The sequence below is a fragment of the Plectropomus leopardus genome, chromosome 14, assembly GCF_026936395.1.
Source record: "Plectropomus leopardus strain MGB_pleo_1.0 chromosome 14, ASM2693639v1, whole genome shotgun sequence".
NCBI classification, from domain to species: domain Eukaryota; kingdom Metazoa; phylum Chordata; class Actinopteri; order Perciformes; family Serranidae; genus Plectropomus; species Plectropomus leopardus.
This window is the reverse complement of record NC_142189.1, coordinates 18,282,703-18,309,731: the sequence shown is the minus strand read 5'-3', so window position 1 is coordinate 18,309,731 and position 27,029 is coordinate 18,282,703. Positions and strand designations below refer to the sequence as shown.

Sequence of the window (27,029 nt, the reverse complement as noted above, 5' to 3'; positions counted from 1 at the left end):
ACGTCATGGTGTCCGCGAGGCTAGGGGTTGGCACTTTATTTGGGGCAGAGTCAAACACGAGCGGCATTTTCGGCGTGATAATGAAGTCAAGTGTTTGACATTGACGGGGTGAATGACAGTGCATGCTTGGTGTGGTGAAACAGGCTGCAGTGACTCTACAGAGAAGTCAGTGAAATTAGACGCATGGTCCAGAGGACAGACAGAGGAATATCCAGCTCGATAATAGCCTACTAACTGCAGATGATTACAAAAAAAAAAAAAAAATCGCAGTTTTTAAGTGTTATATTATACAAAAGTCTTTCTAAAAATAAAGAGAATTGTGTTTTATGGTTTTGTGAAAATGTACCTTGCAGTGTGGCGCCCTCATCTGGTAGCTTTTGTGTCTAGTTTTTAGTAACAGTTTTGAGAATAGTACATTCAGTGGTCAATAAAGATATTTACAAATGAGAATGAGACATGTATAATAAAAATGAGACAAGTATTGGCCCACAGGGGTTTACCTGATTAGTTACCATAGATTTGTTGTTTTAGCAACGTTATAATATGAAATATATATACATAGGTGTAGATATAGATATATTTATATATATATATGTAGATATAGATATATAGAGAGATATAGATGTTTTATATGCATCTCAACATGACCATAGAAGTTTCAACATGGCGCCCTAGCAACCAGACGCTCCTGCCTGGATACACACTGATGACAAACACAGCTGAACTCAGATGGGCTACAGAGTTTGTCTTTGAGCAAAACTCCTCCGGTAATATGTAATTCGCCGTTGAAAACAGGGTTGATTTTGTCTGTGATGTAAGGTCGATTTTAGCACAATAATTTATGTTAATGCTGGTATTTATGATAAGCCGTTTACCTGACGTGAACTAACGTTAGCTGGGAAGTTAGCATGACTTCAGAAGCTAGTGAAGTTAGCATGATTGTATTGGCTCGCTAACCATAGTTATTTGTGACCATATTTAATCTCTTTGATTGGCATACCCTTTTCTTTAGTCTCCAAATCGACTGTTACTAGAATAAAGCAGTATATATGAATTATCAACTCCTTTAATTGCGTTATTACAACTGCATTACATTTCAAGACAAAAGTTATGATACAGAGTGAGAAACAAAAGCACCGTGGTGACGAGGAGGTGGTCAAAGAGCTGGTAAGTGACATCCACAATTATTTGGCTAAAATGATGAATGGTACATAACTTTGTGTTCAATAACTTTACTCATTATAGCTTCTGAAAACTGAATTCATTATTTGTTTTGTGTGTGTTGAGTGTTCTCTATTTGTAGGTGATGTAGGGTGGTGGTGGCTGGGTGTTGACTTTGTGTATGTATTTATATGTGTATATATATATATATATATATATATATATATATATATATATATATATATATATATATATATATATAAAAATACATACACAAACAGCAGCAGCAGGATACCATAAAGATAGCAAAAGCTACAACAAAAAGGAACATCCAAGACAGAGCACAAGCCATGCAATGTAACAAGAAGCAGCACAACGACAGTACAAAACAATAGCACTGCAACAACATAAAGCAAAATGAAGAAACAACATATAGCTTTCACGAGAAAGCAAGGACCCACACTAAGCTTAACGTGTAGACATCCAAATCTGTGTTTTAGGGCTCTAAGGATATTTGAAATAAATACATAATATGACTATTTAATGTTGAATGTGCCAAGGAAAAAGTATTTGGCTACTGAAAGAAAAGCAGTAGGATAAAGCATAACTCGCTCCCCATTGCTGAAAATGTTATGTAAAGTGCCTCCCCTGTCTCACACAACCCCCTCTCAAGCAGTCTCTTAGCTGAAATTCTGCAATGTAATGGAATACAGCAGATAGCCACATCATTAGGTACCCCTGTGTTATCCAGCACAATACATTAAAATTGTCCTGCCATTAAGTTTAGACATGATTAGGACCAGAATTCTGTCAGTATAAATCAGTATAGTCACTCTTAAGACTCTTTGTCACACATGGCTCACTTTGACAATGAATACATTAGTGAAAATAAGCTGAACACTGCATTAGATTGTATAGATGTACCTAATAAAGTGGCCACTGTGTGTATATGCACTTGTGATATTTTCACTGCCTTTATTTTTCCATCCAAATGGTGATTCACGTGAATATTTTTTTCTCAACAGTGCTTGGCCAATGGAGTGTCCTATGAAAAAATTGCACAAGAAGGAAGCAATGTCAGCTCCCTGGAGATTTTTTTCTCTGGTTTTCCCCGCATGGTTGGGCTTTCCTTCTTCCCTAGGCTCTGTCAGCTCACCATAGTGGGCCAGAATATAAAACACATTGAGGGACTTGAGAGCTGTCCTCTGCTTCGGGAGCTCTGGGTTGTTCAGTGCCATCTGACTGTAAGTTCATTAAGCAGGTCAGATTTCTAAAAAATAATACTGGTAGTGCTGATTAAAAAGAGTCCACTATGATTCGAGGGGGGGGGGGCAAGCAAAGCAAAACAGCATCCTGTATAGATGAATTATATTGTACATTACAATATAATGTGTCCCATCCTCTTATTTTACAGGGAATATCTGGACTACAGAATTGTTTACAACTGGAGAAACTCTACCTTTATGATAATCAAATCAGTGAAATAAAAAACTTGGAAGTGCTGATCAACGTGGAAGTCCTGTGGCTCAACAACAACTGCATCACTGAGATACAGGTTTGAACTGAAAATTATGAATTAATCTGACTGTCTGTTTGTATGTTTATCATCCAACATTCTACAATTTGTGACAACCTAGGAAATTTATTTTATAATTTCTGTTGATTTGGCTCATCATAACGCCATTTTTGCACACTTTAGCATATCAGTATAATTAATGGCTGTGCATATGATGAAAGTAGCATGCGCTTATTGATGTGTGATTGTTTTTCTAAAGGGCTTGAACACGCTTCAAAACCTCAAAGAACTAAACCTTGCTGACAACAATATTGAAAAGATTGGTAGGTTTTTACATTCCCCTGTATTTTCTGGGCCAAATTTGATCGAGATTTAAATGAGCTGTGTGAAAAAGTAATAATTAAATAATTTTTAAATTCTTTTAAGGGCAAAGCCTTGATCTTAATGTCAGCCTTCAGAGTCTTAATCTGTCCGGGAACAAGATCAGCTTCTTTAAGGTAAGATTAAAAACAGAAATATTCTTTTGAAATGTCTTCTCTAAAAAGTTTTCCTACTTATTTGTAAGATCTTTTTAAAATCCTTGGTCTGAAAAGGGCTATTCCAAATTCTTGTGAAATGTCGGGGTCAGTTCAGATTTTCAATCAACTCTACAATGGGCCGACTACACAAGACCTTCAATGAGGTACTGAGCTGCATAATTTCAATTTGATGTCATTTGGGATTCAATGATATACATTCATGACGGCATCTATTTAAAAAAAACTACTCTTAAAAGACCACTTAAGATTTTTGCGATATGTGGGTTCTTGTTAGTCAGGAACACATTTTACACATACTGTAGCAAACACACTCATTCACAGCATTTGTACTGAGTCATTGTCTTGTTCAAGGTAATTCTGTTAAAAACATTTTGTGGTTGTAGCTTTGATTGGATGATTAACACCTTAATCATATTCCTGCAATCCACCTTTTGTCCCAGCTCAGCTTGGCTTTAAGGAATGCAGCTGTTGTCATTCACTGCACATAGTGCCTAATATATTACAAAATGCAAGTGCTGTGAAATCAAAGAAAAAGTATTTGCTCCTTCATCACTACAATGTGAAATTTGTTTTTAGATGATGTACAGCGAGTTGAAAGCAGGAAAAAAACAAAAATTTGATTTCCAAAGGAAGTGTGGGCTTATTAAAACATCTGTTTAATATATAAACTGTCAATAAGACATGTACACTAGTACTTTTAAATTGTGGCACATTTTTTAGATCTACAGTAACCAAGGGCATTTAATCACTCAGACAGCCAATGCACACTTTTATTTAGTTTTAACTGCTCTGAAAGTAGGCTGTGGTAGTTTAAAGGTAGAGAGCATTTTTTCCCCAAACAAATTAACCAAAGGGGCCCACTGAAATGTCAGCTGTCTCATCTCAGCAGCTGTACTGCTTCACATCTGCAGACTGCCTGTAATAATAAAATGTATTTCATTAGAGGTCGTGGAAAAGTTGTGGAAAAGTTTTGAAATTATGTTTAAGAAACCTGGGATCCTTGTTTTTTAGGGCTGAGCCTTAGAATTAAGAGAACCCCTATTAATGAACTAACCTGTATGTTTGGTTGTCGTTTTTGTTGTATTAGGAGCTGACCCTGCTTGCCCATTTACCCCATCTGAAAGAACTAGCACTGAAGGACCCCACGTCAACCCCAAACCCAGTGTGTCTGCTTTGTAACTACGCCACACATGTTCTTTACCACATGCCAGGCCTCCAGCGACTTGACACCTATGATGTCTCGAGCAAGCAAGTCAAGGAAGCAGCTGAGGTACTGAGAAGACCAGCAGGATCCCTGCATTAAACCAGCTGAGCTCACCTGAGTCTCTGGCTCTTGAGATGCTACAAATTCTCTTGAGTTATGTCAGTTGCTAATGATTTTATTTAAATCTTAATAACATGTCCTTTAGCTAGCTTTAGAAATATTAGAAAAATAATTACAAAAAACATTTTTAATGTTTTTTTAATAACATTTTTTTTTATTTGGTTGTTCCTCAGTGGAGTAACAATAAACAAATAATATGTAAAATAAGTCAAACATCTGAATCCAAGACATGATTACTGAATACATTTTTTTAAATTGCATGGCATATGCACACAAACACTCAAACTGTATACAGTCTCTGTCCAAAAAAAAGTAGGGCTGCACAATATGTGATAATGTTGAATAACATCATAAAGATATTATTTGTGGCAATCACATATTTGATGAATAATGTTATTTACCTAATGCAAAGAATTTCAAGTTACATAAGTTAGGTTTATCAAAGTAATGTTGCGTAGGTAAGGTTTACGTAAAACAAACATGATGATGACATACCTTAAAATAACAAACTGACAAATTGAACATTGAAGTGAAACCAGGCGGAACCAATGAAAAACAGAATGATCGTCACATTTTTAAATGCATTTTTTTCCTAATACTCCCTGAGTGCAAAATCTCAGTCTTTCCATTTTGTTCATCACGTGGTCAACATAGCGACGAAGTTAAAGATATGATATGCTGTGCAGCCCTCATAGTAGCCCTCATGTGATTTGTTGCATCAGTGCCTTTCTTCTTCTTCTCTTCTTTTTTCTCCTTTTAGTCGACAGTTATGAAGAAAATGATGTACTACAACATGCGTGTACGGACTGCTCGCAGGAACCTTGCAGAGATCCGCCTCAGTCTGATGGAGAGAAAGAAAACTATGTTACAGTTACCTGAAGAATGCATCAGAACACTCAGTCATGCCATCAAAAATGTATGTACATTCCTCAACACATTCTTGAAGTTATTGCATGAGCTTTAACAAGAGAACTGTTGTTTAGCTGCGATTTCCAGCTTCAGGCTGCTGTTATTGTACAAAGTGCAAAGAGCTGTTGTCTTCATTTGGATACATGTTTAGCTGGAGCGTGAGCTGTCCAAGGTGCCGGCTAGATGCAAGAAGTCTGCCTGCCCTTTGGAGGACGGATCGACTCACCTGGTTGAAGCGGACAGAAGTGACTCAACACTGGACGCCAGTCGCGATCCCGCCATGGAGCACAAAATACTCAGCAAGACTGAAGCACTGAGAGAGAGACTGGTGTTATGGACGAGGAGGCTGGATGAGTCTGTATATTTTAATAAGATACAAAGAGAATTTAAGTCTCATACTGTACAGTACATTTTCCTACTGTAACCCTTTGAAACCCAGAGCAACGTCACCTTCTTTGTGCTGCTTTCAGATGCCTTTAAGATGTATTTATACCTTTCAAAAACATGAGGAAAAGGTAATGAGCAATAAATGTTTCACAAATTAGTAGATTTAAAAAAATATCTTTTTAAAAAAGTCTAGGGAAAAAATAGGCAAAGGACAATATATTTGTAATTATCATAAATGCAGATTTAAAATTATGATAATTTTTAAAGCACTTTATCCAGGTCATTCCCATGCTTGTTTTTTGTATTATATGTGTTCAGATAATTTCTTGTACTTAAAACGAATTTCTTGCTAATTTTTTGGTCGTTTCTTCATTCATTGCTCATTGTCTTCCTCCCATGTTTGTGAAAGAAATCAAGCTAATCTGCTCAGGTTTCAAAGGGTTACAGTATCTGATTAAAGGAAGCGTTCTTATGTGGGAAAAAAATTGTTTTCCTTCATTTTTCTGCAGGATTGAATCCTGGTATGAACAGGATTTGATGCAAGCCACAAACATGATGGAATACACTATCCAGTTTCTGTTGATGGAACTAGAAAGTGTTGGAAATATCCGTTTGGAAGAGGGCTGCTCCACAGACCCTTGGTACGTACTTGGTATTATTAAATACAGTTACAACCATCACAGAGTTACAGAGGAAAAATCACAAGCATATTTCTCTTAACTCACAGTTTCTGTGTTATTTACTCAACAGGTTTACTTCCTGTTGCGATCTCCTGCATTCCCGCTTCTCTCATTCAGATTTCAAGGCTCACAGCGTCACCGGCATGAAGATCAATAGAGTTATCCGCATCCATAACAGCGCTTTGAGGCTTCGCTTTGAAGATAAACTTCACACCCTTCTAGGCAGTGAAGAGTCTGCTGTCTCCTCACAGTAAGTTAGCTATACTGTAGGGAAATGTGATGATGATCAAGTTTTTATCAATTATTGTCAGACTTAAAAAATGTGTTTATTCAGCAGTCTTAAAAGCATATTACATTTAATACAGATACAAAATGCAAATTAGAATAATGACAGTTTTCTGAAATGTTAAAAAGAGGCATTTATCAAAGTTAGTGAATTAATATAGGAAAGAAAGGATGCCCAAGTCATGTGAACTCGTTTAATAGATTGTCTGACTGTGTGCTAGATTTTTTACCTCCACTCCGGCGATGGCCATGGCCAGCGGCATTATGTTTTCCAGTTGTCCAAAATTCAAGCATCCCATTAGGGAAGCTCTTCAAATTTAGCAAAAAAGGTCCACTTGGGCTCAAGGATGAACTTTTTGGTCGTCATAGGTCAAAAGTTAAGGTCATTTTAATTTTGCACCTGTCTCATTCTTGTAAATGTAATATTTCACGAACACTTTAAGGGAATATTTTTTAAACTGGAAGTGCAACTTGACGTGGAGGCATACATCTGTGTGGCGGTAATTCTAACTATGTAGACAGAGGAGAAAAGAGAAAATTGCCAGGGTAGTTAGGACTTTTCCAATGTAGCAACATAAAATATTTGGCTATGAGGGTGAAATGTGACAAGGTCAGTGATAGGCATTTTAATCATACTATTGTCATCACTGTGACAATTACAGGATTATCCATTATTAGAATTTGAGTCTAATTTTAACTTTGTAAGCAGGAATTACAGACGTCGGCTGGAGCATTTGTTCTACATCGCTGACCCTGAAAAACATAGTGAGAAGGATGAAATTCTTTACGTCCTGGAGCAAGGCTTCAAAACATCCGAACAATATAAGGTGTGTACACTTCTGTCCACCTCCACACAGCACTCAGTCCCAAAACCCAAACTTCATTCCACTGAGCAACAAGGGAAAACTTTCAGATAGTAAATCATCAGTAGTCACTTCATGACTTTCCTTGTATCTTTTTGACACATTTTACTATCTCATTATCACTTAACCTTTATATAGTTTTTATTACTGTTATACAAACTGTCTACAGCACTGTATGTAGTCATTACTTCTCATTACACATATTCATTTACTGCAGTTTTTTTTACATTGAGTTTATTAATTTGCGATTACTGCACACCATATATTTATTTTATATTATTTCATATATTTTATCCCTTGCACTATTTAATATCCAAGATTCTTTTTTTTCTTTACTTTCATGTTTGTTTCATTTGTTGTGTGTACATATTTAATGACTGTTGAAGGTAGATGAAATCTAAGATTTTCATTGTCAACAATTTCTTCTCGGTAATTGTTGACGTAACAATAAATAACTTGAACTTTAGGGAAAAGTTAAGTATGAAATTGTAAACTGTAAATAACTAAACGTGAGCGTTATGCAATAGAGCAGGATCTGTAATTTCTCATCTTATTGTCACATAAACTCCATAATCATGCTGACTTTTACATTGTTGACTTTGGACTAGGCCTTAGAAGGAGAGGGTGCAATACCTTTATCCAACAGCCTGAGTGTGACTGAACAACCCAGGATTGAACACACACTGCACCGGGCCAGCCAAGGCGACTCCATGGAGAGTATGGACGCACTCCCCTTCAGGCACAGTGAGTTGCTCATAGTGTTATAATTCCCTTAGCTGTTAACCCCCCAAATCAGTAAAATACTAGTGTTCTTGTCTGTAGGTCAGATTATTGTTTCCAAAGTGTTTGTGGGCCACAGCATGCCTATCCGAGAGGGGGAGCCATTGGACAGAAGCAAATATCCCAGAGCCTACTCGGTGTATCGAAATGTGGACACCAAGCACAGAACTGCAATAAGTGAAGGTAGACGGTATAGCAAATGAAAACGATTATTTCTGACAGTATTTGTAAAATGTGACTGTATCTCTGTGTGTTTTCCATTCAGAGAGGCCGCGCTCCACCAAAACACACACCGGTCCAGAGTGCAGTCCCAGACGAAGACAGTGGTTTGTGTTTGACCATGAACTCGTCCTGCCTGAGTACATCATTTATTTTCAATACATCACAGCGGTAATTAACTGAGTGGTTTTGTTATTGTGTTAATTATATTATATTAACTTAAGCGCTATACTTGAATACAAATTCAAGGTTCTTGTACTTTACCTAATGGTTTCCATTTAATGCAACTTTTCTGTACTACTACACGTCAGATGAAAATATTGGGCCTCATTCACCAATATCTTCACATTTTTTCTTAAGTTTGAGTTTAAGAAAAATCATAAGAAAAGTCTAAATGAAAAAAAACTACATTACTTAACCACCCAACCTACAACCTCAGACTTTATGCATTATAGTGGCACAATAGCCAGGACTGAGGACAGAGACTAGCACCGTGGCGCTCTGCAGGGTGATGTGTGTTTTTGAAAGAAAGATAGAGGGTGAGAGAAGGTCGAAAGGGGGAACAAATTCACACAATGCTTCTGTAAGTTATCAATATATTATTTGGTATGTTGCTTTGTCACTTTTTGTCCCGTCCGCCCAAACAGGCTGCGATTTTTTCTAGTGTGATTAAAAACTAATTATTGAATGGCATGATTGCCATTAACATAACTGATGTGAATTGATGTGTCAGTGTAGTTTTTAGCTGAAAAGAACTTAATTCTTTTTGTAAAATGATTAAATATTTATTAAAAAGATATTATAAATGATAAGAAATGTTGCTGGAAATTAAATCATATATAATTAAAACTGTAGAATAGAAGAAAAGATAACCTATTATTTTTCACAAACATATCTGCACAAAATGTGCATGAGTGCTTTTCAGTGTGCGTAGATTCTATACTTACCTCAGAACAAATCCCAAATAAGTTAGGTCCTGTTCGAAGGGAATCTCATCTTACTGTAATATATACAGTATTGAAATTATAAGACTACAAATTTTTATTTTAGTGTTACTTTAGTCATTTTTAACACCCATTACAAGTCAAAAATTATGTACCTCAGGGCAGTTCACCTGTCTTAAATTTGCTGATATTTTTTTTACAAGGATGAAGAACAACCACACAGCACGGGCAGAGGCAACACTCAGTCCAACGATATCATCCGAGACAGGGAAGTCCTCAACATGGAGCCTGTGCTGAAGCCACAGCCCAAGTTGTTGAGCTTAGATGACAAAATTCTGCTTAATGTGGCCAGAGCCAATGTCCTCAGTCAAATCACTGTAGGTATTCTGGCTTTTTACATGACAACTTTAACTTTGATGACATTTAAAAAAAATCACAATAATCTTCAATGTATTGAACCTCCAGGTGCTGAACCTTCATGGCAACAGTCTGAGTAAAATAAAGGAGATTTCCCATCTCACAGCTTTGCGGCATCTTACCATCAGCTTCAATGAGTTCACACGCCTGGATGACATTTCTCACATGGTAAAATTGACGACAGAAAATATGTTTAATGTGGTTAAACTAATAGTAGGATGACACGTAATGGACAAAAGCATAAAGTGGAAACATTTAACACTGTCTCTTAACCACAGCCCAACCTTGAGTTTTTGGACGCTAGCCATAATCACATAGTGACCCTTGAAGGACTGAGGAGGTTGGGGCAGCTCAAACAGCTCGACCTGCGCTGGAACCAGCTGACTAAGGTCAGAGAGGATACGGCTGTTTTGAGAAAACACACACCTGCTCTACTGAGGCTTGACACCAGATACAACCCCTGGAGCAGGGTGCGTGCTGTCATCAAACAGAATTTAATTAAGCACATTTTTTAAAGAACAATGAGGAGGTATACAGTGAAGCTGTATTTCTTTGTTTTTTTTAGCTTGAAGCCCTCAGAATTACCATATTGGGCCGTCTGACAACCCTCACACACCTGGATGATATGATGGTAGCAGAGGAGGAGGCTGCCCATGCTGTTCAGATGGCTGCTGGATCCAAAATTAACCAGGTTAAGACCTATATCGTAGGTTACTATTTTTTTTGTTTTTTTACTGTTGTTTTTTTAATTATTATTGAAATGTTGATTTATTGAGTAAAAATAGGTAACATGCTTCAGGGGCATCAGATGGCTCAGATGGTAGAGCGCGTGTTTCCTCATCGCAGTCATCCCTACTCTCTGTCATCCCCGTATCCTGTCATCTCTCCAGCTGTCCTATCAAATTTAAGGCTTTAAAAGACCAAAAAACAACTTAAAGTAAAAATTTGAATTTAAATAAATAAATAGGACGCAGAACAGTAGGTGAACGTCTACCTGTGTCTATCACTGTAATTTAATCAGACCTGTTGACACTCTGATCGCAGGCATCTCTTCAAGCTCACTCGCGTACCCACAGCGAGCGTCCCCGCAGTCTCAGCCTCCTGTCAACAGCCGAGCTCCTATGTCTTCTCAGTCCTACACCCTGGGGCCTCGAACAAGACTTGGAGCTAGACTGGACTGCACAGGTAAGCTACACGCTTATTGGTTTCTCCCTAAATTTTTGCTTTTTAAAGGTGAATTTGTAACGTTGTAAAGCGAGTGACCAGGCTGCATCATGTTGATACTCTGTCAATTGTATATTTGAATTGCAATACATGTTTGATAATCATTTCTACATTTCTCATGTTTGTGGCCCTAAATATTGACCAGATCACTGTCCTGAACCTGGATGGCCAGAGGATTTCCAAACTGATCAATCTGAATAAGCTGTTCAATCTCCGCTGGGCTTCCTTTAATAACAATGACATCTCTAAAGTGGAGGGTCTCGACAGCTGCTCGAAGCTGGAGGAGCTCTCACTCAACAACAACAGCATAAACACACTCAATGGTTGGTCACAACTTAACAAGGAAGTTGGAATCAGAGCATTAAAGGTGCATTGTGTAGAATTTAGTGGCATCTGTCTGTGATATTACAGACCTCCTCTACCATCTTGGATTCCATCAGGTATCAGTCTGACGGTGATTTATTGTTACATTCATTCATAATCTGCGTTCATTTGCTGATATCTCTTGATAGAGATTAATAGAAGATGGGTTCTTGTATTGCATTTCGGCCAATGCATTCCCCCTCTTTTGCTCTCACCACAGACTGTTTACCTGCTAAAGCCAACGCCCGCTTAAACATGATTTGTCAGTAGCACTCTGACTAAAGCCTGAAATACAAACAGATACCAGAACACTTCCAATACCAACATCTTGTCTTGTTGCCTTCATATTCTGCATACATCTGCAGATTTTTTTTATAGAGATTACCCCTTCTACTCACCACTTCCCTTTCCAAGTGTGTAGAGAACCATGGTGGCTTTTAGGTAATGTAAAAATGTACATCGCCCTTTCTAGAGTCAGTATTTGGTTTGTTTGTGCTGGACTGTCATAGAAACATGGCAGTGCAACATGGCAGACTCGATGGATGAGGACCTGTTCCCTATGTAGACATAAACGGCTCATTCTAAGGTAATAAAAACAAAACAATTCTTAGTTTAAGGTGATTTTATATTAAAGAAAACATGATTATGGATATTATATTCAGTTTCTGCCAAAAGATTCCCCTAAATCCTACACACTGGACCTATTGGATATATATAAAAAAATAGGTTGCTGCTTGTTCAAGTGTTAAACCTCAACTGATTATTATTTCTGTCTGTCTTTGCTCTTTGTCTCTTCAGGCCTGTCAAAATTGCATAGCCTCAATAAACTGAGTGTAGATGGGAATCAGCTGTCTAGTCTTGATGCCTCAGTCCTCGATCAGCTGCCCAACCTGTCCTTTATGTCTGTGGAGAACAACTGTATCAGTTCCCTGCACGGCATCCAGAGAGCCCGCTCCCTTCTCGAGCTCTACATCGGCAGCAACCAAATATCTACGTCGCGTGACATTTACTACCTGAAGGCAAGTGGGAGAGAAATAAGGACAGTATGGTTGTTAAATTTTCCCATCATTTCCCGTGCGTGTTGTATGAACTCGTATGCTCCTCTTTCCTTTCAGAGTTTGACAAACCTCATCATTCTGGATCTTCATGGGAATCCTCTAGTGGAGAAACTGGAAAACTATCGGATTTATGTGGTGTTCCACCTACCCTCCCTTAAAGCTCTGGATGGCATCGCAGTGGTATGTGCAAACAGTGACAGCCAGTCGAAACTTTTAGATATTGTAGTGATGATGACATTATTATATCCAGTGTTTTGAATTTGCTCTGTAGGAGATAACTGAATGTGAAAGTGCAAAAGATATGTTTGGAGGAAGACTAACCCCTGACATGGTAGCAGAGAAGCTGGGCCACTCAAACTACTCAGACATCACCTACCTCACCCTGCAGTCCTGCTCCATTAGGTAATGGTCCAGCTTTCAGACAGATAATAATGACAGACATCATAAAATGAGCATGATTATAGTGATTAATGCACTTTGAAAGGCACAGCTAATTAAATGGGTTTTTCCCCCCCCACAGGATGGTTGATCTGTCTCCAGCCGACCTGTTCTGTAGCCTACGCAGTGTCAACTTAGACCACAACAACCTCACCTCTTTTTCAGGTCTCATTTACCTGCCCAACATCAAGGTACGGATAACAACTCAACTCTATTTATATGGCACCTATTATACAAACATGCAACCCAAAGTGCTTCACATAGCAAAACTAAAAAGACCCCCAAAAAATCAAGAATAAAATAAACAACAACAATAAAGTTTTGCAAAACTAGAAAATAATGACAATAAAACAAGAAAATATGAACAATCAATAAATGAAAGCCTATAGAATTATATTAAATAACTTCAACTACAGTTTATTTACAGTGCACATAACCCAGAGAGTCTCTGTACACTTTACAAGTCAGTACAAAAAACAACAGGAAAGAAAACACACACTACTACATGTAGAAGTACACAGACATAGCGATTTTAAAAACAGAGATCATACAATAAAACCATAACAGCATTGGGATATGTAGCCTACTTGCCATCAAGGTAAAACAGTCTGTGATTTAGGTTCCCAGCCAGTGAAAGTAGAAGAGATCATAATGAACAGGAAAAAAGTGTGTTTTTAATCCGGATTTAAACGTGTCAACAGAGCTTGGAAAAATATGAGGGGGACAGTCCATTTAGAGCCTTATAGGTAAGAAGGGGGGTATTATAGTTATGTGTAATGTTGCTGTTTTCTAAATATTGTACTTATAACATGTATTTGTTTTTATGTAATCTGTAGCTTTTATTACCAGGTCACTTTGCCATGTTCCTTCTGGCAGGGGGCCTGCCAATGTAAATTAGCCTTTTGGCTACAATTGGGTGCATTTATGTTTTATTTTTGAAATGTTTATTAATGTGCATTGTCCCTCTATAACAAATAAAGGTAAATAAAAAATAAAATAAAATTTAAAAAATCTGTATTATAAAAAGAATTTCAAATGAACAAATAACAAATTGTGAAGAACTATGACGGCAGCATTCGGGAAAATTGAAGACTTTTTGCTGCTGTCTTAAATAGGCCAGAGAAAAGTGCATTACAGTAGCTTATTCTAGATGTTATTAAAGGCATGTATGAGGATTTCAGCGTCTGATTTTGATAAAATCAGACGCTTTGATAAAATGGCGCATATTTGAATGTCAAAAAATGACTTAAAAAGCACCTGAGCCATGGGCAAATCAGTAACTTTTATTGTCTTCTTAACAGGCTCTGTGTCTGAACTACAACCACATTGAGTCCATCCTGCCCAGACAGAAGACTGCTCTGACAAACAGACAGATCCTGTACAGCAAAGTCCACTCCAGTGGCTACGGCCAACAGAGCCCATCCAAGGGCAAAGGGTAACACTGTTCTTATTCCAGCAGTTCATGTATTTTTATATTTTATAATATTGCGAAATGTGAAGTACAACCTTCAACTGAATGTGCAGACTGTAACCATTAGGGGGCAGCACTGACCATCAGATGTAAGAACTGACTCTTGACAGTTGAGTCATATTTTTGTCATTTGTTGCCCTCATAAATCTAGTGGTAAACACATTTTTAAGAATCATTCAGTCAACCTTTGTTTAAATATTTAGGATTCATTAAAGGAGAGCCCTAATTTTCAATGATGTTGAGAGCACAGACAAAACAATGAAAGAACAAACAACAACAAAAACAACAGGCCGAACACTACTAAAATCAGTTACATTCTATAGCAGAGTAATCATAGCTTTAAATGGGCACATTAACTATTTTGTTTGAGTTTGAATGTATGTTGTAAGATGTTCCAGATAGGTGCAGCACAAAAACTATAAGCAGCTTTTCCAAACAGTATTTGTCAGGGGAACACTGAGCATTAAGCAACCACTTGAACATGTAGAATAATCACTTTGTGACCAGTTTCATAAACCTGAGAGTTGCTGTTTTTACGTTCCTCACTGGACTAAGTACAGGAGTACACTGGTGGCTGAAGATGTTGTAATTTGATTAACAAAATATTTAAATCTTTATATAATCTTTAGGAATCTTTATATATTTTATGTGTCAGTATTTATTTCATTCGTTATTTACAAGAAGACATACTTTATTAATGCCAAAGATGAAATCTGTTTTTTTCTGATCTGTTGTTATTTTAAATGTGGTGCACACAGGCCCGAAGTACACGCACAAACAGGGCCTAAACACATGCAATACATGCAGAAATGTCGCAGGAAGGGCACTGCTCATGGACAGGTACCCTCAACAGTTCGATGTCCTGTCCAGGAGCACATACTGCCACCTCTCTAGCTACCAGTCCACTTTTGTACTTTGTCCATTCGGGAACTTGAAACAGCAACGCTCCGGTTCCCAAGTCCCCATGCACTCAGCAACTGTCATGTTCAAGTAAAATAAAAAAATTTAACTGCATTTGAAATTTGAGCCCCCATTTTTCCAAGTTCAGTGTAAACAAGAGGTACAGCTAATGCTAAACTGTCTGGTAACAAGGCAGTTTTTGCAGTAGAGCCTTACAAATAACAAACAACAGTGATCCCTTCCTTTTTGCTTAAGAGGAGAGTCACGCCTCTTTATATTAAATGCCCTGGTGTGGTAGAAATGTATACTACCTGTGATGAGTGTGTGTGTGATCAGTATATTGTGGGAATAATGATATGATCTTGCAGTCACATTTTCTTTTTTATAGAAAGCAGCGCATGAGCAATGCTGTAACAGGACAAGGTTTTGTTTGCCCTGGCTGTGATTGCCTTTAGGTGGTCTGCGTCTGTGAGGTCTGACCAGTTCAATGAGGCAGCGGGAGGGAGAAAGAGATGTTCATTTAACCACAGAGGTTGTAAACTGTCATTCTGTGACTTTGTTTAAGGGAAACTGGGCCTGCTGGCAGCCTGGAGCCACTGATGGGCAGCCTGGAGGTGCTGCATTTGAGTCACAATGGCATCTCGAATATGGCCAATCTGCAGCTCAGCAGGCTCACCAATCTTAAAGCACTCTTCCTCCAAGGTATGTATGGTTGTCGTGCCACCCCTCCCTCACAAAGCCCATCCAAAGTGCAGTGTATAGAGACTGTGAAAAGGCAAGCACTGAGAGCAAAGTCTCCCATAGACTGTGGGCCAGGTGGGAGATGAGACCTGAAGAAAAGAACTACTGACTTTCTTTTCAGATGCTTTTGATTGCTTTTGATTGAGATTTGCTTTGTCAGGGTGATTTGTCCCACAAAGCCGATGTTACTTGTCTATTCTTCCTTTTTTGCTTGAAACCTTTCGAAGATGTCTCTGTAATTTCAGCGCCTCTTACACCAGGAGCACCCAGCAAATACCCAACAAATGTTTATGTTGCCTTTAAACGCTGCCTTTTGTTATTATCTCCGTCAGACCTAAGCCTGGAGGGATCACGGTTGTGTGTGTGTATATGTGTATGTGTGTGTATCTATCTGTCTTCTGCCAATCTCAAAAACTACTAATAATCCTCATATTTTGTGTGCACATTTATGACTGTTTGTTCAAGGATCTCTCCTGGTGATGGAGATTCATAATTGTTTAAAAAAACTGTTTTATTGACCGTTTTATACCTTTATTAAGTGCTGACTCCTCACTCCTCTCAGCAGGCCGGTATGACCTGTTTTTATTTTTTATCAAGTGTTGAACTCAGATGTGTTCCTCCATTGAAAAGTGTTTCCCTCCTGTTCATGTGTAGCTCCCCCTCGATGGGAGGGGGTTTAGGGCTAGTATGTCTGAGTCTTTAAGGGTTTGGGTACGGTTTAGAAAGTGGGGAAACACATATTGTCTAAGAAAGAGATTTTCACATCAGAAATCAGCTTGTCATAAAGCAACAGGCATCTCGTCTTTTACCGGCACTATTCTGGCATTTGTGGTGGCTCAAAAACTGGCATCCATAGAAATTTTGGCCTTATCATCTGCAGAATACTTCCATACCTGATATCTTATGATCCACTGAAGTTAGGTACATTGTGAGATCTTTTTTTGTCCTGTTTTTGCTATGCTCACTGCCATCTTGTAGCCATTCCTGTAGCCTGCAAACAAAGTTAATACCACTCAAAGTCCACGTAATGCCAAGGCTGCATTAAAAATAGATGAGGAGTGTATTTTTCTTAGCTTCTCTGAGCTTCTGAAACGCATCTGCTGGTATTACAAGAATTGTCTGGAGTGGCCACAATCAGCCTGGTCACAGATCTGTTCTCATTTGAGTGCATTATCCTAGTATTGTTTAGGGTGTTTAATTTACTCCTTTGTTTTCGTTACAGAAATATTAGACAGTTTTTAAATCTTCATAGTGTTTATGAGTTTTTTTCTCCCCTTAGGTAATGAGATCAGCCAGGTGGAAGGATTGGAGGGTCTTCACCAGCTCAGAGAGCTTGTGTTAGACAGGAACCGGATCAAAACTCTGGCTGAAAACTCTTTTGCAGCCCAGAACGTCCTGCTAGAGCTGCACCTAGCAGAGAACCGGATCCGGGAGCTCAACCATCTCGATCCTTTAATTGAGCTCCGCAAGCTCTTTCTCGGCATGAACAAGCTGCAGGTATTCTCCGCCAGCAGCGGCGGTCTCCTCACACGCTGGATGTTTTTAATGTTGACATTCAGATTTTTAATATAGCCACATATTCAAATTTTCATTGAAACTGCCTTAATGACACACACCGCAGTGAATTTTTAAGGTGACCATCAAGGTCACAGTAAGCTTTTATGCAGTTTTTGATTTATCACCAAATTTTACTGATTGGTTCATATTGAAAAAAATTTGTCAGATGTTTAAGAATGTATTTTATTCAGCTTGTAGCAGAATTACTTTTCCCTGCATTTGCAAAGTAAGACATGAAGTATAGTAATCATGAGTCGTTACCACCCCACTGTGGCATGCGAGGGGTAGCATTATGGAGAATCAAGTTTGATTGAAGGTCAGGGCTGTGTGTATGAAGACAGAGGGGAACAATCAGGACAACGTGTAATCAGCTTCTCAGTCTGCATCTGCTTCTCACCCACAGAAAGTGATTTGCACTTTTGTTGCCAGTTCCTTTCACATCCTTAATATTTCCATGCATTCAATTAAGACATAATATACAGCAATCATCGCAGCACAGCAGTTCTCACAGTGGGGGCGTCTTTGAATCGCAGCCAAGTACAAACATAAACCTGGGAATGAGAGAAAACACGCCCATGCCCTGTTGCGTGCCCAAACTCTCTCATGAGATTAATGAGAGCTCACATATGTAATCTCTCCCATCAGCTGCTTCCATCCTCCCTACACCAAAATTATGAAAGGTTCAGCTCTGATGCATGTTATCAACACAGTAGGTGACAAACAGCAGGAATGAAAAGTGAAATGAGGGTTTGGTGAAAGAGAATTTAATATAATCTTTGTTTCTTTTCTTTTTGTGCAGGACATCACAGAGCTTGACAAACTAGAAGTCCTTCCATCACTGACAGAGCTCTCTGTTGTTGGCAATCCTGTAAGTGTTTGTGCACTAAACACTATTAGGTTATATTAAAAAATATTATCCAAGTTTGTTTTCTATTATGAGCTTTGCCTGGGTTTATGAATCTACTAGCTGTCAGTCACAGGACACTTTGAACTCTTTAACTCACAAAGAAATGCTCAAAAGCTCGCTAATGGGCTCAATTTCTCACTTGCACAATCCAAAACACTATCCCAGTGTAACTCTATGGCCCCAAATTAAGCGATTACATGATGGGCCATCTGCTGTGCCTCAAACTGGTCGGCATCAGAGACAAATCCGTTGACCAAATGGCAGGGCGCTATTGGCCCGGTTACATCACCCATCTGGAGCTCATGGATCAGGCCTGAGCAGAGTCTGCAGCCCAGGGCGGCCCTATCGTCCACAGGGCAATGCTCAGCTGTGGTAGCCACTATACTGCTGGACCCCCTCCCCCTTCTCTTCCCATAGGGGGGTTAATCCTGCCAGGGGGTAGAGGCCAACAGCCACCCTGGAGACAATACCTCCTGCTGTTGATAACATGAGATTGCTACCTCGCCCATGTTCCCTCGCCGGAGTCTGTCTTCTGTTCTTAACTGGACATCCAGTGACACGCACTTTGCAACAGTGTCCTATAGGAACATTAAAGGAGTGGTTCAAACTTAGTAAAGTGGAGATATATTAGGTACTCATCCAAAGTCTGTGTTTATCTACAGTAGTTGGCAATCAGCACCAGTTTGGAGAAGCAGACAGAAGAAGGAGTTCCTGGTCTGCAGCTGCCTCGATCTGTTAGTTTGTTTGTGATATTGTGTGGTTTGGGTGTTTTAAAGGGTTAGTATCAATTCACCAAAGTCAGACAGTGACACAAAAAACCCAAACTATCGTTTTAAAGTTGTGTGACTGGATAGGCTGAATTTGTGCCCTCAGCTGGGAGCTATCTGCTGCACTCAGCTGGGTCACTGGAGTAGCTGCTGGGAACATGATAACAACATTGGGACCCACAGTGCATCATATTTATCCCAGATGTCTCAGGGCAGGCTTCATTGATGGTCCACAGCTAGAACTGCTGTGTAATTTATTACAAGGTTGTTTTATTGAACAGGTTCTTTTTCTTTCTTCCAGGTGGCCAAAAATTCTCTCCACAGACCAGCAATGGTGCTCCGTCTGTCCCAGTTACAGGTCCTGGATGGAGTGATGGTCACCCTGGAAGAAAGGACCAGGGCTGAACTCCTCAGTGCTGATCCATCAGTAAGAGCTGCACAAGACATGCACGCACAGACACACTCATACACATACAGTATGTACACATACATACAGGGTTGTGGTCCTCATTAAGGACGCAAAGATATTTGTAGTATTTCAGTATGCCTCTGTTCTGTCCCCTAGTGTTTCACTGGTTTAAATTAGACTACTTTAAGGATAACAGAGCAATACATAAATTAAAGCTGCAGAATTGATCACCCATAATGTTATTGTTGCTGTCATACCCATTTTCCAACAACACGGAACGGGTTCCATTCCCTTTCTCACACCTAATTTTAAACTGCTCAGAGCATTTCGAACAAATGTAAATTAACTTGGAACATAAGCATTTGGTTTTCAGCTGGTACCAAAAACTTTTCTTTTTTTCTTTTTATTTTAACCTGAAGTGTGAATCATGACTTATTCAGAGGGTGTGTCATTTTCTTAGGATTGGAAAGAGGGGATTGAGAAGGAAACAATAAAGTCAAGTAATAAATTGTCAGGAAAAAAAGAGCATGCATTGGCCCATGCTTGTTTTTTGGATAAAACAGGGGTCCCATGGATCCTTAAAAAGTCTTGAAGGCATTTCATTTATTAATAAAAAAATAAGGCCTTAATTTGTATTAAAATATCTGAAATCAGCCTTTCAAAAGTCTTAAAAATGCTAAGACATTTTAGGCATGGTTTGATTAATTGTTTTTCTTTTTCTGATGTTGCATTGTAACATCTCAAAATAATTGCTAGTATCTATTTTTTTCAAATAATTTAGAAAATGATTTTTGCATTAACATCATGTGGAACAGGAGAGTGAAACCAACAACCCTTATATTCTGTTTCCAGCTGGGATTCTCACAGCATAGCTAACAACGCTACAAGGCATTGCAAACAATGCCCAGTGTACTATATGCAAAACATATTTTTGAAATTTGGCCTGATGGGAATAAAGACAGTGGAATCCAACATGTAAAGGAAGAAACTCAAAATCGCCAAGAGAACCAGCCAACAAATAGCAGATATTTCCCAGTTCTGTTCAGTTAAGGTCTGCCCTCATTCCTGCCATGAAACAAAAAAATTCAGAAAATCAATTGCAAGTAACTGATCAGGTCAGTTTTTTTTTTTTTTGGTTATTGTAAAATTGCTCTTAAATTAAAAAGTCTTAAATCAGACTTGCCCTCACTTGTAGGAACCCTGATGAAAAGAAATCTGCGATGACAGAACAAAACCTTGCAAGTCATCAACGTGATCTACCATTTTGCTCCTACAGTTTACTTCTGTTTTGCCACACCCTCCATCAGTGACATATCCTCAGTTACAGTAATTCCTTTCAAAAGTGGTGAAAATGTAAGGTGGCTCTCTAGATAGTACCATGGTTCCAGCAATCCTTAACACAACTGGTTCAAGAATCTGAGCTAATTTTGTGAAAAATGGGTAACAGTGAAGAGAGTGCTTTTAAACACAATTTACATCTCAAGGCTGGCACATAAAAGTTGTGCTCGGGAGAGCGCTGAAGTCAGTTTATGACATATTTGTAAGGTTAGCTTTAAGGTTAGTGTGTAGGAAAGAGATCTTTCATTCCATCACTCTCACTGTACTTCCCTTTTTGTGTGAGCTACATATGAATAAAGACTTAATCTCAGTTAAAAGCTCATAATGGGCCTTATCAGGTAAGATGTAGTCCAACTGAAAGAATCAAAATGTCAACAACCAAACCACAGCCACCAAAAAAAGGGAAAAGCCTGGATCAAACTCTTTCAGTCTGACTGATTTGATGTTCATGTAATGAGAGACCAGGGCAGTAATTCTCCTGCAGCTCTGAATTAAAAGCAGCCTAAGCCTGCTGGCATCATCCTGCTGATTAGATGAAATGTGACCGGCCGATAATGCACCAGTGGATTTACCCCCTATTAGCCAGGTCAACACGACCCCCTCTGCTTGTTAATCGTAGATGTGGAAATGACAGAGCAGAGATCCTGAGTTTCCTCATTAAAAAACACAAACTCAAACCTCCCCCTATTGGCTCTAATGACTGCCATCTCGGTTGTCACTGTCAATTTATGCCTACGCCTCTGCTTTTGTTTGAATTTAAACGTTGATGAGTAGTAATTACTATTCCCTTATAAGATGCTTCTATATGTGGAACAACAAGCAATATAATCATCAAACCACTGCCAAGTGTGTAGGTGGAGAGGACACACTGCAGTGACAGCAGTCGCAGCAGAGAAAAGCTAAATGGTTTCAGGATTTGGATGCAAATATCAGGGGGTCAAAGACATTGAGTTGGCCCTGGAGTCACACATTATCTACATATCTGCTTTTTTAAAAACATAATTCTTTCCTGGAGTATCATTTCTGACTTATTTATACTCCCTTTTGAATATTTCTCTTAAAGCCATGCACCCAGTACCCTGGAGCTTCTCTTCCCACAACTGAAATAAACCTACCTGGGCTGCTGCCCCTCATGCCTCGAAACACCCCTCTAAGAGGAATGACTATAAGTGGAGGGCTGCAGAACTTTGTGCATGGGCACGATATCCTACCGAGTCACGTGGACGAGGCCCAAACTCATTACACATACAAGCGTGAGTGTGACATTTCTCCTCTTGAAGATCATACATTTCTTGATGAATATGATAAATAACAAGCTTCTTTAAGTTCTAAAACACCCATAATGAATGAGTTTTTGGAATAACCACATACCAGAAAACTGTGAGGTACTTATCTATAGACAGTCCAAACTATCCCTTTAATAAACAATTTTCTGGTATATGATTATACCAGAAGGTCAATCCTTATGACTGTATTAGATTTTAAAGAACAAAATATTCTTTAGCAACCTAAAAAAAATGAATTAGCGTGTATATGTACTCTTTATTTATTTTTTTTTCACTGCATCAGGCAGTTAGTTTGTTTGTGTTATTGTGTGACTTTGGTGAGTCCAAATGAACCCTTTAAACAACGTATTTTCATAGAACGGTTCCTATTGTTCCTTTGGTTCTGCACATGCATCTCTTAGGGAAAGTCTCAGTGAAAGTTTGGTATTTTAGGACCAATCCACCACTCCAGTCTGACGTATTACCACTCAATTTTGGTGCATTCATTTTTCGAGGCAGCAGTAGAACAACAGTTACCTTTGCTCAGTGAGCCAAAAGTGACTGTCTGGTGACTTTGAAAAGAGCATAGATAACCCCCTTGGCCAAGAAAAATACTTATAAAAACTACTTCACTCCAACTGCCATAAACACCTTAAACAAAAGGTTTAATATATTTATTTTGTCTGAATTATTTTATCAGGTATTTATTCTGTGTTATTTTTAGGAACACATAAAGTATGTTTATTGTCCGAGTTTATTTTACAGTATATGTGGAGCCACGTCTAAGACGATTTTCTGACACGATAAACAAAACGTTTTCTGAATTTGAATCTGAATAACAGCTTTAGTTACACGTCAGAAAGGGCTGTCTGCCTGCAAGGTAAAACTGTGAAAATATCCTACATACAGGTATTTACACAGATGACTAAAATATGTTTTACTGCTGCTCTCGGCTGAAAATCTGAACTATCCCTCAGAATAACATTCCCTATTCCGTCTCTCTAAGCCTCACCTGTGTATTAATTCCCATTACAGACAAGAAGCACAAGCATGGTAATGCTGTTCGTAATGGCCAAGCTGACATTACGTTTAGAAACATCCGAAGAACAGGAGGCAACCTTTCAACCACAGGTCTCCTTCATGATGGGAACAGAGTCATCATCACGTACCCCAGCCAGGAGCAAGACAACAGGTTGGCACATCGAAAATTAAAAGGGAAAAGAGAGATCTGTTTAAAAGATAACACATCACACCTTGACTTTTTCCTCGTACTCGTTATTTTCCAGATTTCCTAATGGTGGCAAACCTCCATCCATGTAGCAGCCAGAGGAGGTGGAGCATGAAGATGAAACAAAGGTGAACGCATGTGACAGCCATGACTGTGGTGTGGTCATATATCAGTATTTCAGGACATCATATCTTAACCCTTGAACATCTGGATCTGCATATGTTTTCTTGTGCTGCATTCACACACCTTTCACATTTAAACCTTTGAAACCTGTGAAAATTGGTTTGAAAACAAGCTCATGAGCAACTAAGCATGCATTTCCTACAAAGAAAATTTGACAAAAATTGACCTGGAAATTGGCTGGGGAGGGGTGTATCAAAACACAAGCTCAAAATGCCCTGAAAATTAAATCCATAACTCTTATGATTATATATTTAAAAGTCTGTCAGATATATTTTTAGCACTCTTTTAGGTCCATTTTCTCCTTAGGTCCATTTAGGTTTTTGTTTTTTACTGTACTTTTAAGTTGCTTGTTGCCTTGTTTTAATAGAAATCAAACCAATTTGCTCAGATTTTAATGGGTTAATGGTGGAGTTTTTAAGTTTAAGTGTGCCTTAATGTATATGAGCATCTGCATATTTACATATTTATCAAGGAAGAATTCAGACCATAGGACAGTTTCGGTGCATTTAGTTTTTTGACATGGCAATGAATAACTTTCTTTAATTTTTTAAAGGTTCCTTTTTTTGCTGTTTATGTATCATTAAGTCAGCTTTTCCACTCTTTGAATTTTTAAACTAAAACATGTTTGGGGTTTAGGAAAATTAGGCTACTTGAAGGTTGCATGCAGTGCATCTCTTTCACATGCATTCATAATGACTGTGACCTTATTTTTTTATCCACATATGTGGATCACTAACCATGGTAATCTGGGGATGAGAGGTTTTGGTGTCATTTCTACTGCGATCCCATCCTTGGCCCCAAACAAGTGGAAAAAAAAAAAACACCCACAGATGTAAGGGCGTGTGAGGCTGGCATGCTGCTTCTGCGGGGTCAAATGCATCCCCAACAAGTGGATAATCCAGCTTTAGCACACCTCTCTGTGGACAGTAATCTGCAGTCACTCAGATAAAGATGTAATCTTGAATGAGGTCCAAATGGATTTTCAGAGATTGTCAGTTTCATCATGTTAGCCTCTTTTCCAAAAGCTCACCACAGTTTCGACTAATAGGCAAATCTCGTGTGTTGTAACTGGAAACGGCATTTCAGTGACTTGATGTTTATGCTGTTAGTTCTGCTGAACATGAGATTATAATCCTTCCTGTCTTCCTGTCAATTTAGTCGAGTAGTTCTGTAGTTAACAAAAACACCAGTCTGAGCCTTAAACATGGAGGATACAGCCTGTATTATGTGATCTAAAACCTTTTTCATTCTGGGAACTCTAAACTGATCATTGTATAATGAAAACCTACATGTGAAAATATATATGCTTCATTTACATGGAATCAGCAAAACAGATTCTCAGTTTTCAGTAAACCCTTAACATTAATATTACACTTAAATGAATTATATGATGGGGACTCTAATTGATCGTGGCACTAAATTCTATTAATGTGCAGTCCCCCCTTAGCTTCACCTCCTCAGTAGATTTGATTAAACCGGACATAGGAGGAGCTAAACCATACATAATGTTATAAACTAGGAAGACATTTTTGTATTTATACTGGGTTATATTTATACTGTAACCCACTGGTTCCCAACTGGTCAAACAACGGGGTCCATATTTCTTCTTAGTCAGTAGTTCAAAATTCACACATCAGATAAATCCATCTATTTCATAAAATGTAAACAACATGTTGGCTTAGGACACAAAAAAAATGAAACATTTTGGCAGAGAGTAAGAAGGAGAAATGGCACTCCAAATAAAAGCTCTGTATCAGAAATTTACTGTGCTTTAAAATGAAATGTTTTTTTACGAACTTGACACATTCGTGAGTTACTTGCAGTCAATTCAGAAAGGCCCCACGACCTACTTTCGAACTGCCCCCCACCCCCCCCACAGTTGGGAACCACTGCTGCAACTGACAATGTCTGGATAGTGTACCTTTAAAAAAAAAACAACCAAAAATACATAGTCAGGACTCAATTTTGGAAAATATATGCCCACATTGTAAAAAAAAAACAAAAAAAAAAAACAAAGTTAATTTGTATTTTTCATTGTCTTTCATGTTTCTTCCACCAACCTGAACTCTGGACTCAATGGCTCAGTGGTGATAATGTGACCACTAGGTGTCCTTAGAGCTCCATTAGCTCTCTCTGTACACACAGCTAATCAGTACTCAATAAATTTACCACATGCCCTGTAGCTAGTAATTTATCAGCTGAAGGCGGATACGTGTGCTTTAGTTTTGTGTTCCCTGCTAACGAACATTTGTGAGGCAACAGCCAGCTCTCAGCAGCAGAAGTGAAAAGCTCTCCCCTAAACAAGCTCCTCTAATGCATGTACTTAACTTCACTTGATTTGTGTTAATTCCCAGCATTAAGCTGGGCCAATGACTGCACAAGTGAGTGCACTGTCATTACCTTACTCTGCCTGAAATCAAATGGCAGCTGATGGACTCACAAAAAAAAACAACTAATGCACAGATTTGGGGCCTCAGTGGGAGCCCTCTAATGCATTAGGTATTGCAAAGGATAATTACACATTTTATATTTGTGTACAGTATGTGCAGCATGGATATGTTAGGAATATAACTGTTTATAATGCAATTGTATGTCCATGTGTGGTATAAGTTTAGAGCAACTGCAACTTCATGCAGCATGTTTCTTCTTTTTGCATATCTGCCAGTATTTTTAACATTAAAATGACATTAGCATAAAGATTGTGAATAATTCATCAGTCCTGAGTGAACCCAGATGCACTGCTCTCTCTCTTGTCTATCTCTCTCCCTCCCCGTCGCTCCTCCATGTGAGTAGACCACATGGTTCGTAGCTGGTTTAATGGGATGGAATGTGACAGGTTATGTTTTCATCGGCCTGATATGGAGCCCGGTGCGGGCGGGAGGGAACGAGGGGGAGACACAGAGAGAGGGGAAAGTGAGTTGGCCTCTGCAGTTGTAGTCTGGATTCATAATTAGACATGTTTGCGCTTGTTGTGAATCAGTTATAGATGATGCCCCCCCCCCCCCACACACACACACACACACACACAGAGAAACACATGCTGTGTATGGGGCCATTACTTCAGGTCCACTAACTCCCTACATTTGCTTTGTCTGTGCATTCAGAGCGCCATTAGTCCAAGACTCTGTGAATAATTGCTGAATGGACCATGTTTTC

At 38.7% G+C, this 27,029-nt stretch overlaps 1 protein-coding gene across 1 annotated transcript; it reads left to right on the top strand.

Moving 5' to 3' along the window:
- The first annotated feature begins 684 nt into the window (after positions 1 to 684).
- Positions 685 to 25,889, top strand: lrrc9 (leucine rich repeat containing 9). Its single transcript, XM_042501376.2, has 32 exons — positions 685 to 1,167; positions 2,187 to 2,405; positions 2,576 to 2,716; positions 2,937 to 3,000; positions 3,104 to 3,174; positions 4,304 to 4,486; positions 5,301 to 5,456; positions 5,601 to 5,803; positions 6,346 to 6,477; positions 6,587 to 6,766; positions 7,511 to 7,628; positions 8,273 to 8,408; positions 8,487 to 8,627; positions 8,710 to 8,834; positions 9,811 to 9,984; positions 10,073 to 10,192; positions 10,303 to 10,494; positions 10,590 to 10,715; positions 11,069 to 11,209; positions 11,394 to 11,571; positions 12,410 to 12,630; positions 12,727 to 12,849; positions 12,941 to 13,071; positions 13,190 to 13,298; positions 14,409 to 14,542; positions 16,044 to 16,180; positions 17,499 to 17,716; positions 18,576 to 18,644; positions 19,752 to 19,877; positions 22,261 to 22,450; positions 23,498 to 23,654; positions 23,749 to 25,889. The coding sequence occupies exons 1-32, from the start codon at positions 1,111 to 1,113 to the stop codon at positions 23,780 to 23,782; spliced, it is 4,506 nt and encodes a 1,501-aa protein (XP_042357310.2). The 5' UTR covers positions 685 to 1,110; the 3' UTR covers positions 23,783 to 25,889.
- The last annotated feature ends 1,140 nt before the right edge of the window (positions 25,890 to 27,029 follow it).